General features: G+C 46.5%; 1 protein-coding gene across 1 annotated transcript in view; it reads left to right on the forward strand.

Annotated features, from left to right (window-relative positions):
* Positions 1 to 17,760, forward strand: part of MARCHF6 (membrane associated ring-CH-type finger 6) — a 1,612,715-nt gene that overhangs the window by 201,891 nt on the left and 1,393,064 nt on the right. Inside the window, exon 5 of the mRNA XM_086965293.1 lies at positions 1,085 to 1,157. Coding sequence (XP_086821419.1) covers positions 1,085 to 1,157 — 73 coding nt within the window. The remainder of the gene's footprint in view (positions 1 to 1,084; positions 1,158 to 17,760) is intronic.

Here is a 17,760-nt window from a genome sequence, read left to right on the forward strand (position 1 = left end):
GTGGAATGAGGATGAGACCACAGAGTTGACATGAGGTATAAAGGACATGAGGTATAAAGGACAGCTTGTCGTCCAATATGACGCCCAGATTCCTGACCTTAGAAACCAGGAGTGGAGGGGGTCCCAAATTGGATGGCCACCAGGAGGGGGACCAGCCAGGCCTCAATTTACCAAAGATCATTACCTCTGTTTTTTCAGAGTTAAGTTTTAAGCAATTATTGGCCATCCATATGCTGATGGCCAACATACGTTCCTGGAAATTGGCTGCTACTGCCCCTCCAGCATTGTGCACCGCATTCACCAATTATGTGTCGTTGGTGTAAGAGGTAAGGCCCATCCTGTGTGCTTTGATGACTCTGGCCAGGTCCGACACATAGATATTAAATAGTGTCGGACTCAGTGAGGATCCTTGTGGCACGCCGCATGGGAGGGCCAGTTGTGGGGAGTTGAAAGTGCCAAGACTCACTGATTGGGTGCGGTTGGTGAGGAAGGTCAGGAGGGCTCTGGCTGTTTGTCTGATACCTATGTTTGTGACACGGTTGATCAGGGTGACCTGGTTGACCATGACAAATGCCGCTGATAGATCCAGTAGTCTGAGGACCGCTGCACCTCCTTGATCCAGTATTGTTCTGATCTCCTCTGATGTCTTAATAAGTGCTGTTTCTGTTCCATGGCCCTTGCGGAAACCAACTTGCGTGTCATCTAGGAGGTTGTTTTCTTCAATGTATGTGGATAGTTGAGAATTCATGACCTTTTTGAAAAATGTTGCTGGGAATAGAAGGCTAGCTATGGGTCTGTAATTCTTTGTATCGGTAGGGTTAAGATTATGTTTTTTTAACAAAGGCTTTTGTTATCTGGCTCACAAATGCTAGCGGGTGAGTGGATTTTTCGATCCCTGGAGTCTGTTTTCTTGCTTGCTCCCACCCTCTCTCCCTCCCTCCCTAATTACTTCAACTTCAGCCAAGTGTGGTGTAGTGCTTCATTGATTGTACCTCTTGTTTAATTGTAGCAGTAAAGATTTGCTTTGGTATATTGTTTTGACTAGTTGTTTATGTTTCCTATTTTTTTTTTTTAATATATACAGGTCGTATCTACAAGTGCTTGTTTACTGGCTCTGTGAGCTCACTATTAACGCTGCCTTTAGACATGCTGTCAACGTAAGTATTTCTTTTCAATTAGAATAACGTTATGCTGCTCTTAAAACCCATTGAATTGAGATATTTGTCAAATTTGGTACTGATTGAGTTTCATTTCAACTCTGAGGAGTAGAATGAAAAATGTTCAGACAAGTCCGTATAATAGCTGCAACATACACATAGGGAACACAAGTCTATATTGTTGAGTATACCTGAACTGTGGTTGACTGTCTTTTCCCCAGTCATAAAAAAAAATGTGGAAAACCCTAAATACACTTACTCATCATTAGATTGTTAATACCTGTTCGTACAAAGACGTTTAGTTAGGAGGGACAGGTAAGTGATTTGATCATTGAGGTAGAACTCGTCCTTCCTCTAGTCGGTGCAAGTGGCAAGCACATTTTGAATTTGCTCTTTCTATCACTTCTGATTTTTGCTGCTTTGATTTTTTTTGTTGATGTAAATAAATGATCATTGAATATGAATGGAATCAGCCATGTTACCCCACCCCATTCCAACCTACTGCACACCACTATATCCAACTTTACTCCACTTCTATCGATCTCAATCCAATCTACCCCACTCCACTCCAAACCACCCTGTCATAATCCACGCAATCTATCCCACTCCTTTCTACCCTACTCAACTCCTCTCCAGTCTACCCCACTCCGTTTCAATCTACACAAATCAGTTGTATTACACTCTTCCCCAGTCTACCCCACTCCAGTGTGCGCCAATATCCTGCTCCACTCTACCCTGACTTACTCCACTCCAACCCCACTCCCCCAATCTACCCCACTCCACTCAACCCCAAACCCATTTCATTCAACCCTAGTATAATCCACCCAGTCTAACCCACTCCAACCTACCCCACCCCACCCCAATCTATTCAAGTCTACTCCACTCTGCCCCAATCCACTCGAACCTACTCCATCCACTCCACTTTTCCCCAGTTTAACCCGCTCACTCCAATCTACCCCAATGTATTCACTCCACTTTACTGCAATCTACCCCGAACAACCCTATTTCTATCTACCCCGCACCAGTCTACTCCACCCCAATCTATCATGCTAATTTGCCCAACTCCCCCATTCAAATCTATCCCACTCCATACTACCCCATTCAACGTTACCCCACCCCACTAACTTTTAGCCATGCGGAACAGAGGCCACAGTGGTGTACATAATGGCTGAAACACATCGCCGAAACGAATAGCTCTTGCATAGGCGAGAGCTATTGGCATGCCAATGCTTTTTTTTCTTCTTGGGAGAAAACCAGGCATGTGCATGAGTCTGCTAATTCTAGGCAAGGAGCAGATCTGTGGGATTCCAAACCTATGTCGGTTTCTCTGTATTGCGACACATACTGACCCTAGACAGACCCTAATTCATGCAAGGTTTCAAGCAATCTTGCATGATATATTATTATTTTGTCAAATGGAAATAGGTTTGAATAGAGGGTGGGTGCTTCTGGGGTAGGTAATGCACCCAAGTTCCTCAAGAGAGACAAAGGTCCATGTAATTAAAATAGTCCCCAAGCACTCTTGATGTTGTAATCGTCAGTAGTTGAACATCTTTAAGTCGATCAATAACCATAGATTCGAATTGCAATTCTTGATGTACAGATTCTTCCACAGCACTAGCTAACACCTGTTTCATCACTGGACTATCCAAAATACTACTTATTTAAAACTATTGGTATATTGAATTAAAGTTAACTTACATTGTGTGATGGTGGGATAAGTATCCATACATTCTAATCCAAAATGTGATTTCCATATATAATACAGTATCCGCTCATATTTCTTGTACATAACACAACACAGATAGTGACACATGTGAATAGAAATATATATATACATTAAAAATTGTGTATAATGAAATAAAGCACAGTTTCTCACCTTTTACAAAATTAAACTTTCAAAGCTTGTGTATTGCTAGTTTATAATATTCTGTAAGACAATATCACAATAGATGTATGAACAACCTTATGCCCCCAAGACTGACATAATTTCATAATCCTACTGTGTCAAAACAGGTCTATATCCTTACTTTAGCTTGGTTATGTAGATTGTGTAAAGTAGACTCACCTATTCAAGGTGTATTGTATTTTTTAATGTCGCGTATGACTGAAATAAACAATATTGAATTACAAAGAAAAGCTAGGAATTATAAAAGCAAACCAAAGTAACACATACATATAAAAATTAAATCTAGGTTGAGTTGTCTGAAAGTTTAAACATAGTCACCAAAAGTTAAGAATTCACTCACAGTGGCTGTTCATGATCGGCACTGTAGATAGGCGCCAAATTGGTACAGATAAATAGAAACAAAAGCAACAGAAGAAAAGGTGTCATGTGAAATCGCGAGATTACCTTTGGCAAGAAATTGAAACCATGAGCTCAAATTAAGCATTATGGATCATGAAGTTAAAAGTAGTGGACTTTGGACTGAATATTGATAATGATTTACATTATTCTTTGGGCGACCCATGAAGATTATTCTAAGTGACACATCGGCATATTGGCACACCAATTTATTATTACCCATTTAATTTCTATCAATGCAGGTACACTGCATATTACATAACCTAAATTGCCAATAAAGGATATTTAAACATCATAAGTGGGGTATTCAGATAATGGTTAAAAATGAATATTTGCACTCGTGGATAATATTTGTTTTGAGTTTAGCAATTCACAGATCGTGATCGGACAGTCATCTAAAAGTTTGTGTAACAGCTGATCTTTTTTTAATGTTTTGTGCACTTTTGAGATAGCAGACCCCTTATGAGTGATGCTTGTGTTAGTCCTTTCTTTATGAAATTTACCAGGCCCGAACGTGGAGTACTCTCATGACATAGTGATTCTAGTCCATTATTGGGCTATCTGGAGCTTGTTACAGTGGTTTTTTTGTTTTCATTCTATAGCAACATGTAGTACGTAAGAAAAAGGGGACACCCTTTCTTCTGTTGCTATGCTGAATATTCCTCTTTTGGTAGTTTCTACTTAACTGCACCAATATGGTGCCTCTCTACTACGCCAAACCGAGACACCCTTTGTGAGTGAACATGGAGTACTTACATTTTGGGGAGTTTATTTACACTTTCAGACTACTCAAACTAGGTTTAAATTTTATACTTGTGTGTTACTTTGGTTCGCCTTTTATAATTCCAAGCTTTTCTATGTATTTCGATATTATTTCAGTCGTAATTGATAAAAATACAAAGAACTGCCTCTTGATACACCTTAAATATCAGAGTCTACTTGGTTCAATCTGCATAACTGGGTTAACGATCGTTTATAGACCTGTTTTGACATAGTAGATATGTGAATTGGAGTTGGACTTGATGGCATAAGTGGTTGTTCTTACATCTATTGTGATGTTGTCTTACAGAATATTATAAACCAGCAACACACAAGCTTTGAAGTTGAATTTTGAAATAGATGAGACAAACGGTGTGCTTTGTTTCGTAATATACACCCTTGAAATGAAATGAATGAAATTAAAATGCGTTTTGTATAGCGCAAAATAGGAGGCGTCCAAGCGCTGAGATTGCGAGATGTTCTAATTTCTTGCTGCTGGAACTCACGACCAAGGCGCTGGATGCCTGGTCACGTCTCAGGCTGGCATGGTTTGGGAGGGTAGCGGCGGTGAAAATGAGGGTGCTTTCTTGCATCTTATACCTTTTCCAGATGCTCCCAATGACTCCGCCCCCAGGGGAGGGTTAAGAAATTACAATCCTGTATTACCAAGTTTGTTTGGGAGAGAAGGAAGCCTCGCCTCTCCCTAACGCAAATGACGACCCCGAAAGCACAGGGTGGTCTGGGCCTCCTGCTAGTTGGGGGGGCTATTATCAAGCGGCCTGTTAGTGCTATTCGGTGGAATGGAATAGGCCACTGTCCAGCAAGCTCTGGAACTTCATGGATCAGTCTGTTGAGGGGGTGAACATCTGGCTGGAGCTATGGTTACCCCGAAAAGAGAGAGCATGGGGACTCTATTCCTCCCCAGTTACCTCCCCTACCATCAAGGTATGGGATCGCGTAGCCTTAAATAAAGAAGGTAAAGAAGGGGTGAACGTAGTTTCCCTCACTGGTGACACCAATCGTCGACAACCCAGATTCTCCCCCAGGTGAAGCGTCGGCCGTATTTCAGAGGTGGCGGGAGGAGAGGAGAAAGAGGGTTGGATCCCTTTTCAATACTGAGGGCCTGATTCCGTTTGCACAGCTGCGAAAAGACTGCGATTTATTACCTTCGGATGCATTTCCCTACAGTCATATCTCGCACTGGGTTACTAGGCCCCCCAATTTTTCCCGCATGTCCAGTCCACTCCTGGCGTTTGAACAATGGCTGGTGCGCAAAAAGGACGAATGCAGACTTCTTTCGGAACTGTATGTCATGCTCATGGCATGCTCCGCGCGAACTCGTACCAAAGCTCAGATGCGCTGGGAGACGGAACTGGGCAAGCCCCCTGAATCATAAGGAATGGGAGCATGTACTATACTGGGCACCTCACACTGCACATAATACATCGGGAGCTGAGTCGGCCTTTAAGGTGGTTACATATTGGTATTACACGCCTGCTCGGGTCCACAGTTGGGATAAACGCAAATCCAATCTCTGCTGGCAGGGATGCGGGGTGACAGGAACACTGGTTCTGTAGTAGGGGATCTCTGTGTATAGTCATAATCTAGTGAATAGTCCCGCCCATGTGCGCGGACCCCGGAGCAATCAAAAATAATCTCTTAAGTTGTCAAAACATGCAGACCTGCATCGACACTTGAGAGAATTTAAAGACAGATAATGCAGTCTATATCCACAGGCTACACTGTCCAATACTTCAACTAGAAATTCCACCAAAATCCACAAACAGCACAGCCTGTCCAGGGTTTTCCACAGACAAAACCTTGCCTTTAACAGCAAAACCCTCTGGAATGATAGAGAGGAAGAAGTGGACAGACAAGCCCCATAGGCTGCCATTATGTGGCTCAAAACAGGATACTGTGCCTTTAAGAGAACTTTCCAGCAGCCTCACAGTATCCCAGAATGCAGTGCAGGTCCCTTTCACCTTCAGTTCTTTTTTCCGGCTCCTGCTAGCAGGACCCTGGAGCATTAGCTCTTCTTTTTTGAGTTTTTTCTTTACAATTTTTGTGATAATTTTGGATTTTTGTAGCTTCACTCGACGTCTTAGGCCTTTATCTACATTCTGCTGTGTTTTTTTGGCAGAATTTCTGCAGTCTTCTTGTCTTTAGACTATTTCTAGTCTGACAAGTGCTTTGTCTGCAGATGAACTAAAGACCAAAGCTGAAGCTCACAGGGTTTGTACTCTGTGCTTGCCTGTGTCTTGACACCTGTCTTCTCTGTACCTTCTTTTCTAGGAGGCTTCGGCTCCCAGGTTTCAAACAGAGGAGTTTGAAGGCATCTTTAGCCTCTGGGTAAGGAGAGGGTAGGTCCTCTACCGAGTCCCATGCTGTGATCTCTGGGGTTCTCCCCAGTAAGGGCACGTCTGAGCTATGACGCGGTTCCGGTCTGCGCCGGGCCGTCATAGGGCCTCGACGTCATGGAGGGCCTCGACGTCATGGGATGCCTCGACGTCCTGGGGTGCCTCGACGTCATGGGGTGCCTCGACGTCATGGGGTGCCTCGACGTCATGGAGTGCCTCGACGTCATGGAGTGCCTCGACGTCATGGAGTGCCTCGACGTCATGGAGTGCCTCGACGTCATGGAGTGCCTCGACGTCATGGAGTGCCTCGCCGTCATGGAGTGCCTCGACGTCATGGAGCGGTGATGCTCGACGTCATGGAGCGGTGATGCTCGACGTCATGGAGCGGTGAGGCTCGACGTCATGGAGCGGTGAGGCTCCTTTTGGGGCGTTGGTCGCTTGGGCTCTGCTCTCTTCCGTTGGGTCCGGACGTCACCGTTAGGGATGGCTCGGCGTCTCCGTGTTTGACACCGTAGTGACATTTTGACGTCTGAGTGTTGGTTGTTCTAGATACAGTCACTGTCTTAGTGATGGTTACGTCGTAGTGAGGTCGACGTCATGGGTTACAGCCGCAGAATTCTGCCGGCGCTTGACGCCTGGGTCTTTTTCCAGGCCTCGCTCCGTGGTGAGCCTCTCTTCATAGGAGGGGACTTTGTGTTCTCGGCACTGTCCACTCACGACGCAGAGCAGTTGCTCAGCGTCGAGGAACCCTTCTGATGGGGAGTTTGTGGCTACTCACCACGTTTAAGCGAGGGACGTTTGTCCTTTCGCTTAGTTTTGAGTATTTGCGTAACTACTCGTCGGCTAGGTCGCCTCCTGCTCAACCACCACTGGTGAGACCACCGGGGATGTTTCGGAATTCTCTCGGTTCCCTCTCCCGCCCACCACCCCAGGGGCCTTTGGCCCCTCAGTCTGCGAATCCCCGTGCCTTGATGCCAGGGATGCGTCTTCCATGAGCACGGGGAGTCTCTCTCCGACTCTTAAGTGGTTGGCAGGACTTAACTTTCGTCCACTACCACCTGACAGGAGGTTCTGGCTCCGACCGTGCTCCTGACTTAGTCGTAGGGGTGGCCGCATGTAGACGTCATGCTGTGGCCCGCTGTTGCTGGACCGTTGTGGTGAGATCCCTCTGTGGGGGTGTTTTCTTCACCGAGTTGTGGTTCCCCTGCCGAGAGACAGGAGAGAAGCCTTACATGAGATGGTCTAATGGGCCTGATAGTTTCGGTCGGAGCGGAGTCTTCTCTCCTGCCGACCCCCAGGTATTGTGGGTTTGTACTACGTTGCCATACTTTGTTTCGTCTGACGTCTCTGCAGCCTGCGGCTCAGCAGTGTGCCTCTACTCTCCCGTTCTTTGGGCAACCCTTGGGCTGCCATGAGAGTAGTGAGTGGCTCGCATGAAGTCTGAATCGGAGACTTTTGGACGGCTGTAGGTTTGGGGCGTGGAGAACGGCTTGATGCCTTCTGCCCTTTCTAGCGGCGTTTTTCCTCCCAGGATTTGCCTGTGGTCCCGGGCCGCCATTTAATGCTTTACAAGTATATTGTGCGCATACGTGGGAGAGCTTGTTGCTCCTCGGCGAACAAAGGCCGTCCGGGTCTAAGTCAGTCTTCGGTTCATCGGCCCTCCTCCAGCGATTCCTCCGGTCAGCTCGCGGTTTCAGCTGCGCGAGCTCCAAGCAGAGGCCGATATCCTGTTAAGGAAAAGGGCGATAGAGGACGTACCTCTGTCTCAAAGGGGAAGAGGTCTGTACTCCCGGTTCTTTCTGGTTCGCAAGAAGGACAAGAACGAGTTCAGGCCCATTCTGGATTTGCGACAAGCAAACCAGTGGATTCGCAGAGGGAATTTTGCATGCTGTCGTTGCGTCAGGTTTATACTCAGCTGCGGCAGGGAGATTGGCTCTGTGCCATAGATCTACAGGATGCGTACTCCCATGTGCTCATTGCACACAAACACAGGAAGTTCCTGCGATTCCAAGTCTGCGCCCATCATTATCAGTACACAGTACTGCCAGTCGGGCTGAAGTCTGAGCCCAGAACATTCTCGAAGTGCATGGCGGTGGTCCAGCTACCAAGAACTTAGGAGCAAGTGACAGTGTGTTAATTGCGACGTAATTATGACAGGATTTGAAAGAACGTGATGGGCCAATTTTTGAGTGAAGAGGCATGACTACCAACGTCGTGATGGTCGGCGCAGTGGGTGTGTTATCAACACATCCCAGACGGGGCTACACCACGAGCCCTCCTCAAAGGTCAGCCCCCCGCCCCCTCTTCTTTTATTAAATGCGCCGATAACACACCCACTGCGCCGACCATCACCACGTTGGTACTCATGCCTCTTAACTCAAAAATTGGCCCATCACGTTCTTTCAAAGCGGGTCATAATTACGTCGCAATTAACACACTGTCACTTGCTCCGCGGACACACCTAGAGCAAATAGCTACCTTTTTAATTATCACGACCAACCCGCATAGTCATGGGGCACAAATGAATATCAATATTTTCACTAACTGTTCACCAATCGTACCACGCACAGACTACGTGTTACTAGTAGTTCTGAATACTCTCACAAGCCGTTCTCTCACCTTCACTCCACTGCCATCCATATGAACTTTGTATTTAGCGTCAGCTAAATTCTTGGTAGCTGGTCACTTCACATGTTTTTAGACCGTTTTCATACTCACTGGACACTAGTTCCTTTTAGTCAATGCCATTTATAGTCACTGAACGTGCACTTCAATCTTTCTGAAATGAAGCTGATATGCTAACATAAAATCTGAATGGGTTATCTTATTTTGTTTATTTCTTTTCCCGGCTTTATTTCCACAGGCGTCTTAAATCAATATCAGGCAATTTGTAATTTCTAGTCCTGAAGATGATCCCATTGTACTAGGAGCTAGGGATCGAAACGTCGACTTTTTAAACAGTACCGCAATTTATCCATTGTGTAAAGTGTGTTGTGGTTACTGCTAGCTAGAGCTTATTTAAACCTTTATTGTATGATCAGCCTCCATTAGCTCCATTGTTTTTGCCTGTTACTTTACTTTCCTTTCATTCTTTTCCTTTTCACGCCCGGTACAGGTTTGTGCCCATGCTTCATCGTTCTTTGTTTCTTATTGTAGTTTTATTCATCCTTGATTGTCAAAATTAATGTTCCTCTGTCTGGCTGGGCATTGGAAGACTACCCATAGTTCTTATTTAAGTCTATGTTGGAATACTTTCATTATCTAATGTTATGCTAAGGACCGTTGTTCTTTAAAATAAGTAATCGCCTGAGGTCCAAAGCAACCTATTCGGGTCCCCTTGTTAAACTTTACTGTGCCTTGTGATGTAGACAGGAAGCTGTGTTCATTCAACCTGAATCCCACTCAATAAAAACGATTGATTCCAATAAAATCAGTGCTGAAGTACGGCCCTTGTCTAGGGCCCCTCTTAAATGCTTGGTCACAGCTAGGAGAGCAGACTCTGTGCTGTGGCCTGGACGAAAACCATTTTGGGAGAGGTCCAGTATGTTGTTATCCTCCAGAAAAACATATAGTGCACGTAGGCGTGAAATAGAAAACAGCAGCCATTGTCCAGTTGGATGTCGGCAGTGCATCTTAAGCAGTCTGATCCATTAACTAAAACAGTGACCCTTATGTCCCACCCCCCCACCCACAACAGCAGCCCAATCCTGCTGATGCCATACCCCAATTAAACATCCCATTTGCATAGAACTTTCGTGGGGATCACCCATTAGGGGGTCCGCTTGGACTGCACATCTCCATCCGGTCTAACGGATGTGGACGGACTAAGTTATCGAATAGCAACTTAAGCATTGCACCAGCACATTCAATACTAGTTGGTGTCAGTGCATTGCATGAAGCCCGCAGGTAGGATGACAGCCGGGAAATTACGCAGCTCAATCTGCCCCGTGCAGTTCGACACATGTGACAGTGTTTCATCAAGGTTTACCTGAGAGAAGGTACATGCCGTGCCCGGGCTCACACTGACAGTAATAGCCACAGTATACCAAAGAAAAGTAAATAACAGAAAACACCTAACAGGTAGTTCCTTGCAGATTCTTTCATACAGATGTACGGAGTGACCCAAGCGCATACTGCAAATACCACAGTGTCCAGTGTTCTACCATGTAGCGTATTATCATCCTACTCCATCCAAAGTCATGGATACATGAGCTGTTATATGAACATTTCCAAGTCGCAGTCACAGCCTTCCATAGAGTTCGGGTACAGTCTCATCACATCCAAGTGGCAGCACTTCGTCTACACAGCTCCCCCCAAATTAATGGATGTGTATGGACATGAGTTATACGTCAACCACTGGTATATTATTTTAACAGAAAGCATACAATACAAGGGTGATGTAACATATATATATTTTGCCAACAACTGGCTGTAGGCTTAAGGCAGGTTTGGGCAGAGACCGTTCGTGAAAGTGCAAATAGCGTGGTGATGTTGCATCCTGTCTCACATGTCATCCAAAGCTATATCAGTATTGACAACCACAGCGTCCCTTTCCCACGTATTGTCCGCTCTGCTCCAATGCCCACACCATAGCCACCGCTATGAGGATGCGGATCAACGCATCCACCATTGCCCCTCTTCCCGAGGGATTGGTAGCCATCCGAATCACGCAGTAGCCGCCATGGGGCAACCAGTGACTCAGACGTTTTTCACCAGTGACTGCATGCGTGCGGACATAGCATTGTCCATAGTGTTTTCTTAGTCTCCACAAGGTCGTTGGGGCAGAGTTTGGCACCTTCCCCGCCCTCTGCATTGTCTGACATGTGGGAGTATTTAGCATGTAGTCACGTAGCCAGGGGCCTCCTCTGACTGCAGAGTCAAAGATATTGGTATTTTAAGTTCCAACGCCCTCCCGGCGATGCATCATCTATGGTATACTGAGACAGTTTATACTGATCCTCGCCTGCAAAGCCGTGCATACTAGCCGTGCATACCAGCCGTGCATACCAGCGGCGGGCAATAGTGTAGAAAGGGGACTTACTGCTGCCATGGCGCACGTCGCGGTACAGTTCGGTAGCCATAGTAGTTAGTGTAGTCATTATCAGGTAGCTGGGGGTCATCTGTGATTTCCAGTGTCACTGATGGTGTCCTTTTCTCAGCAACCCATCACTCCTCGTCTTGATCTTGGCCTCCTCTGTTCTTTCGAGTGGCGACCATTTTTTTGATGAAATTGTTTGTAGCCTTGGATGTGGAGAGCATCGTCGATTGGCCATTCCAAGTTACTTTCAGGCGCGCTGGATATAGCATGCTATATTCTATTTTCTGGTCGCGTATTTTGGCTTTAGCTGCGGCAAATTCTTTGCGGGCTTGCTGTACAGCCATCGTGTAGTCAGGGTAAAGTTCTAGCCGGTTATTTTGGAAGGTTAGGTCTTTTTGCTCGCGTGCCATTCTCAATATAACGTCTCGGTCCCGATAATTCATGATGTGTGCTACTATTGGCCTGGGTGGTGTGCCTGGCGGGGGACGTGGAGCCAGGGTGCGGTGTGCCCTCTCCTCAATAAATACCGGCGACAGCGCGTCTTTGTCAAAAAGTGCCCGACAAAGCTCTTCTTCATAAGTCTCCATTTTGCCTGTATTTGTGGATTCTGGCACGCCTGCAATGCGTACATTATCTGGCTTCCAAATCCTCCGCCTTGGACCTGTTTACTTCCAATATTTTCTCAAATCCAGTGCATTTAGACGTGTTTGTGTGTGTTTCATCCTCCACCGCCGATATCCTTGTTTCAGCCTCATCCAGTCTTTCACCATGTTTGTCCAGCTTCGCCGCCATATTGTGTACACGGCAGGTAAGATGATCCAGTTTACCGTTGATGTCCTGGAGGCTTGTCTGGATGGCCTTCAGAATGCACTCCATACCCTGCGACGCGCCATTTTCTATGTCCGTTTCTGTGTCTGAGTGTGATGCAGGTGCCCGTGTCGTTCTGCGCTGCTCGAAGTTAAGTTTTGGTTGCTGCGTGTCAGGCTTCCCCATCTTGGAACAGCAAATTTGCTTCAGAACCGCAGTTAGGCGCAACACAATGCAGCGTTATCCAGCACGCAATTTGTCTCCGCTGAAATGCACCCACCGGTGGAAGGGCGGCAGTGGGGTGCTATCCTCTGTGAAGGTATTACCTCACATGCGTGCACACAATGGCCCCGCTCCCAGTGACCTGTAGGCGGGTGGGTCCACTTCGCTACGCTAGGTCTTAGCGCCCAGAAGGTATGTACAGGAGGCCACGTGTGCGCTGTTGTTAGAAAATCTGCAGCAATGTGGAAGTGGGCTTTACAGATGACCCATGTTGTACGCCAACCTTCGTCCTCACCAAATGTCGCCTGGCGCGAAGAGCCGTTATATCCCGATCTGGCTAAGGTTCCCGTGACCGGTCGTGCCATAGTCGACAACCACTTAGATCTGTGCCCATCCGGAGAGCAATCTCTGCTAGACGTGGTATGCTTGTCCCAAACAGAGGAGGCGATTTATGCAACACGCACATTTAATGTGCAGCAGGCTTGTTGATAATCAGGAGCACATTATGCCCATGCCAGGATTCCCTCACACCTGTACAGTGCAGTCGGACCATTTGCCTCATAATTTCACAAGTCGATGCGCATTACAACCTCGGGCTCCAGCAACTGTTAGAGTGGCCATATGCACCACAGCGTACCTCGGGAATCTCAAACCTATTAGGCAGCGCTTGCTTCTCCAGCGTCCCCCATGCGGCGCTTACCGATGCCTGTGTAGCGCTCGCTATAGACCTGGCAGTATGTTCTGTGTATCTCTTGGCAGCCCTGTTCATCAAGCGAGGTGCCGCAGGTAACGCCACCCAAGCACTGTCCCCGTGCATAGAGCAAGTGGCATCGCTGGAATACGTGCTGCAGTCCGTTGGCCTTTCTATCGGTGCATCCTGGGTGCCGCCATTTTGTCTCGCCCTGTTCAGCAAATGTCTGTTTACAGCGAGCAGATATTCAACGCTATGTGCCAAAGTCCAGCCAAACACTTGCCGCCACAACAGTAGTATGCGCAGATCAGCGGTGTTATGCGTCAGTATCTCAGGGTGCCAGTGTATAATTATATAGACTGGAGCGACATCTCGGTAGCGGGCGCCATCTTACCCGAACACTGCAGGCACATCCGCGGCTCTTCCGAGGGGGATATCAGGACACAACTCGGTGATTTCGCAAGTTAGAGGACACAATCTAATTCACAGCATGTTCCGATTGCACATCATGCCTTTTGGTGGTGCGCTAAGTCGCTGAAGTAGGGGTAATTCACGCTATTTAGCGTCCGGCCGGCGGAGCTGTCTTCTCTGCCAGCCATCCCGCAGTGCGCCCTCCAGTGCCCCCCAAATTCACCAGATTGATTGGAGTTAATTTACAGCCACGACATCGTAGTGTTTCAAGAGACCTGGGCAACCTGGGAGTTATTCTTGGAAGGGTTTGAATGTTTTAACATCGTATCCCCTACCCCAGACTCAGGACGGCCAGTTGGTGGCCTTTCAACGTGGGTTAATATCAGGGAAGGGGGATGTGCCAGGGACTCCGTTCTACTTTATTAATTTTTATAATAACGATTTTAAAAATGTACCCAATATGAACTTTATAGTTTCTAATTTACCAACAGTTAATTGTGGCGTCAAAGTCAAGAGCATTTGCTTGGGTGGTGATTTTAATGTAAAAATCCCAAAGGTTATCCACTCAGCAATTGACCACACTGACACAACACAGTTATGTCACAGAGGAGAGCAGTTACTAGATCTCCTAAGTGCCTATAACTTCTTAGATGTCATGGAGCTTGCAGCTGTGCCCACTAGGGATGGCCACATAGGACCCACTTATAGAGGTAGGGGTTCACCCTCTACTATCAATTACATTTTCATTACTGCTTTTTTAGAAAACTGTGTGTTAAAAGTGGAGGTAATTCCAACACACCAGGGGGACCACAACCCGATCAATTTGATTCTGAGCCTCACGTCCAGACCAATTTATGACAATATGCAGGGTGCCAGTGATTTGACTCCCACTACTGACAACCTTAGACTGGTTTGGCGTGGTATAGATAACAAAGCGGTATTTGATAGGATGGTAAGATCTTACCCTGACCTGATTAACACCTGTTTGACGTTCAGAGAATGTAACCCAGAGGTAGTTGGTGCTTTCTCAGAGCTCTGTACCAGTATTAAATCCTTGTTGTCCAGGCCGAATAAGAAAACTCATTTAGATCTAGGCTGGTTTAATGCAGACTGCTCCTCAGCTAATCGAGCCCTTCGCAGGGCGTTTGTCAACAGCTCTCCCATTAAATCACTTAGGCTGAATTATAATAGAGCCATTGCAATTAGAAAGGAGGAGATTACAAAAGAGCATTGGGACAACCTCGTTCGGCCAACACTCTAAAAAAATGGCAAGGAGTTTTGGCTGGCTGTTAAAGGCATGAGGTCTCTGGGAAACTGTATGTCGTCAATCAGCTGTAATACTTCCAGTGAATCTTGGGAGGTACATTTCAGTAAGATCTATGCTGCCCGACTTCCCCCCCCCCACTCCTATTGAAGAAATTACACCAATTACTATGGTCCAGATTGATTTATCGGAGGTAGAGGAGGCCATTGACCAGAGCCTGGGATGCAAAGCCCCCAGGCTCGATGGTTTGTCTATCGACCTCATCAAAAGCCACCCTGATTTTTGGGCGTCACTATTGCTAAATGTTTTTAATAATCTAACTAATTCCCCTATACCCCACACTTGGTCATCCAGTATTATAGTGCTGATTTTTTAAAAGGGGGACCGTTCAAATCTGAGTTGCTACAGGCCGATTTCCCTGATCGATAACACTTTGAAAATCCTGGGGAGGATACTGTATAACAAAATCAAGTTTTGTGCCGAAGAACACCAGATTTTACACCTGTGTCAGTTGGGGTTTGGGAGTAACATCGGCACTGTGGAACTATGCCTCAACCTGATTATTAGCAAAAATAACATAGCCAAGAAAACACCGGTGTATCTGGCATTCATGGACCTTACGTCGGCCTTTGATTTTGTCAATAGATCTCGGCTGTGGGCCACTCTTTTAAACTATGGACTGGACGAGTCCCTTGTTTCTTTTAAGCTTATTTGCACAAAGATCTACATGCCCTGGTGCGCATCAGCAGGGATGTGAGGTCTCCAAAGCCATTGAGGTAGGAAGGGGGGGTCAGGCAGGGCTGCGTCCTGGCCCCCCTCCTATTTATCTTATACATCAACGATTTAAACAAGTCTCTGGTAACACTAACTCAGGATGTCCCACTTATCAATGGTAAAAAACTCCCTGCATTGTTATATGCCCACGATGCGGTGCTGATGGGGCATACCTCTAAAGCTCTCCGGTCCTTGGTCTGTGGTTTCGTAGAGTTTATGGATGCCCTGGATCTATGCACCAATTTCAAAAAATCTTTAATGGTGTGTGGGTCTAAGAAGTATTTTAACTCATCTGTAGTTTTAAATTGTAATTGTTTACAGAGCACTCGCACTTTCCCATACCTTGGTTTGGTTTTTGCATCGAACGGGTCGTGGACTGATCACGTGGCCTATTGTAGGAGGAAGTTCACAAATTCTATTAACACGATACTCGGGCTTCATAAGCCAAGGAATATAGAGGTGGTGCCCGCAATTATTAAGATCTTCAGACTCCAATGCATACCTGTTGCAACCTACGGTGCTAAAGTCTGGGGGCATACTAACAGTGCTAGCATCCAGGGTGAAGAGAATAGATTTTGTCGCAAAATCCTGGGTCCACCCATTTCATCATCTAAATATGCTAGTCACTGTGAATGAAATCTGCCATACATTGAAGACTACGTTAAGGCTCGCCCAACCTTACTCTGGTTGAGAATCTGGAAAAACCCAGCTGCTCAACTTACCAGAGAGATAATCTTAGATTGTCTGAAATGCGACAGGGGGATGGACATACCATGGCTGGCTGCGGTTCACAAAAGTTTAGCTAGTGTGAACCATGAATCTGTATTCGTAAACCCCTCAGACCTTGGTACCATTAGTAGTAAATCTCATCAAAGAACCCTCTATGCATCGTATAAAAACGCTAGACTGGTCACACAGCGCAAAAAAAAATCGGGAAAGGGGCTTACCCTTTCGACTGAGGACTGACCCAATAAAATGTATGCTCTCATTTCCTGTGGGTTTAATTCCTAACCTTGACCTTTTAACCTGTCCGTGCAATAACCAACACAAACAGTCGATGCTGCACTTTTTATGTCCCGGCCTGCGAAAGACTGCGCAGACATGCGCAGTCAAGCGGGCGAGATTTAATGATAGAGGATTGTTCACTAGCACGGTGAAGCCCCGCCCCTCTTCTCCATTGGCTGGTATCCTAAACGGTGGCCAGCGATTGGAGAAGAGTTCCTAGTGACGTTCTTCTTTTTCTGTAAGCCCTGTCCTTTTCAGACTGGCTTACTTGACTTACTGCTTAAGTAAAAGGTTTCTTATCTTCTTTATGGGTCTAGATGGCCCCATAAAGAAGTTAAGGAACCTTTTAACTCAGCAGGAAGTCCGGCCGAGTCGACGGCAGAAAAAGAGAAAATGACACATCAGGGCCAGCTCTTGTTGGGGAAGGTCGCGGGAATACTGAGGGCGGCAAGTTTTCATAACTTCCAGGGTAGAATTAGTTATCAGCCCTAATCAGAAAGCAGTTCAGGTATTACACAGATGCTGCAGAGTGAAAGTTGCGTGTCATTACCCGCTGCTTGCTTGTGTGTGTTTTCCCTGGTTATGAGCGCCGCCAGCTGTCCCTCTGACTCCTGCTTTGTTGTGCAACAACAGTGATTTTGCTTCTAAAAGTCTGTTTACCCCTAGAGGAGCGGCAAGGCGTGGGTGGTGGTGTTCAGCTGGGAGAGCTCATCTTTGAGTCCTGGCTAGAGGAGACGTAAGAGCGGGTGTTGGGGACTGGAGGCAGACATCAGTGAGTTCTGCTCTCTCAAAACTTGGTATGGGGTTTTTTCACCCAGTGATTGTTGTTGCGCTCCATTATTGTTGTGGAGCCAGAAGGGGGCTGGGAACCCAAGGGCCTATTACAGCACCTTATGCATGTGCTGAAGTATATCAGGGTGGTGATGTGCTTTCTGGAGCAGCAGCTGTTATAAACTGACGGGCGTTCTCG

The sequence above is a fragment of the Lissotriton vulgaris genome, chromosome 4_1, assembly GCF_964263255.1.
Source record: "Lissotriton vulgaris chromosome 4_1, aLisVul1.2, whole genome shotgun sequence".
Lineage (NCBI taxonomy): Eukaryota > Metazoa > Chordata > Amphibia > Caudata > Salamandridae > Lissotriton > Lissotriton vulgaris.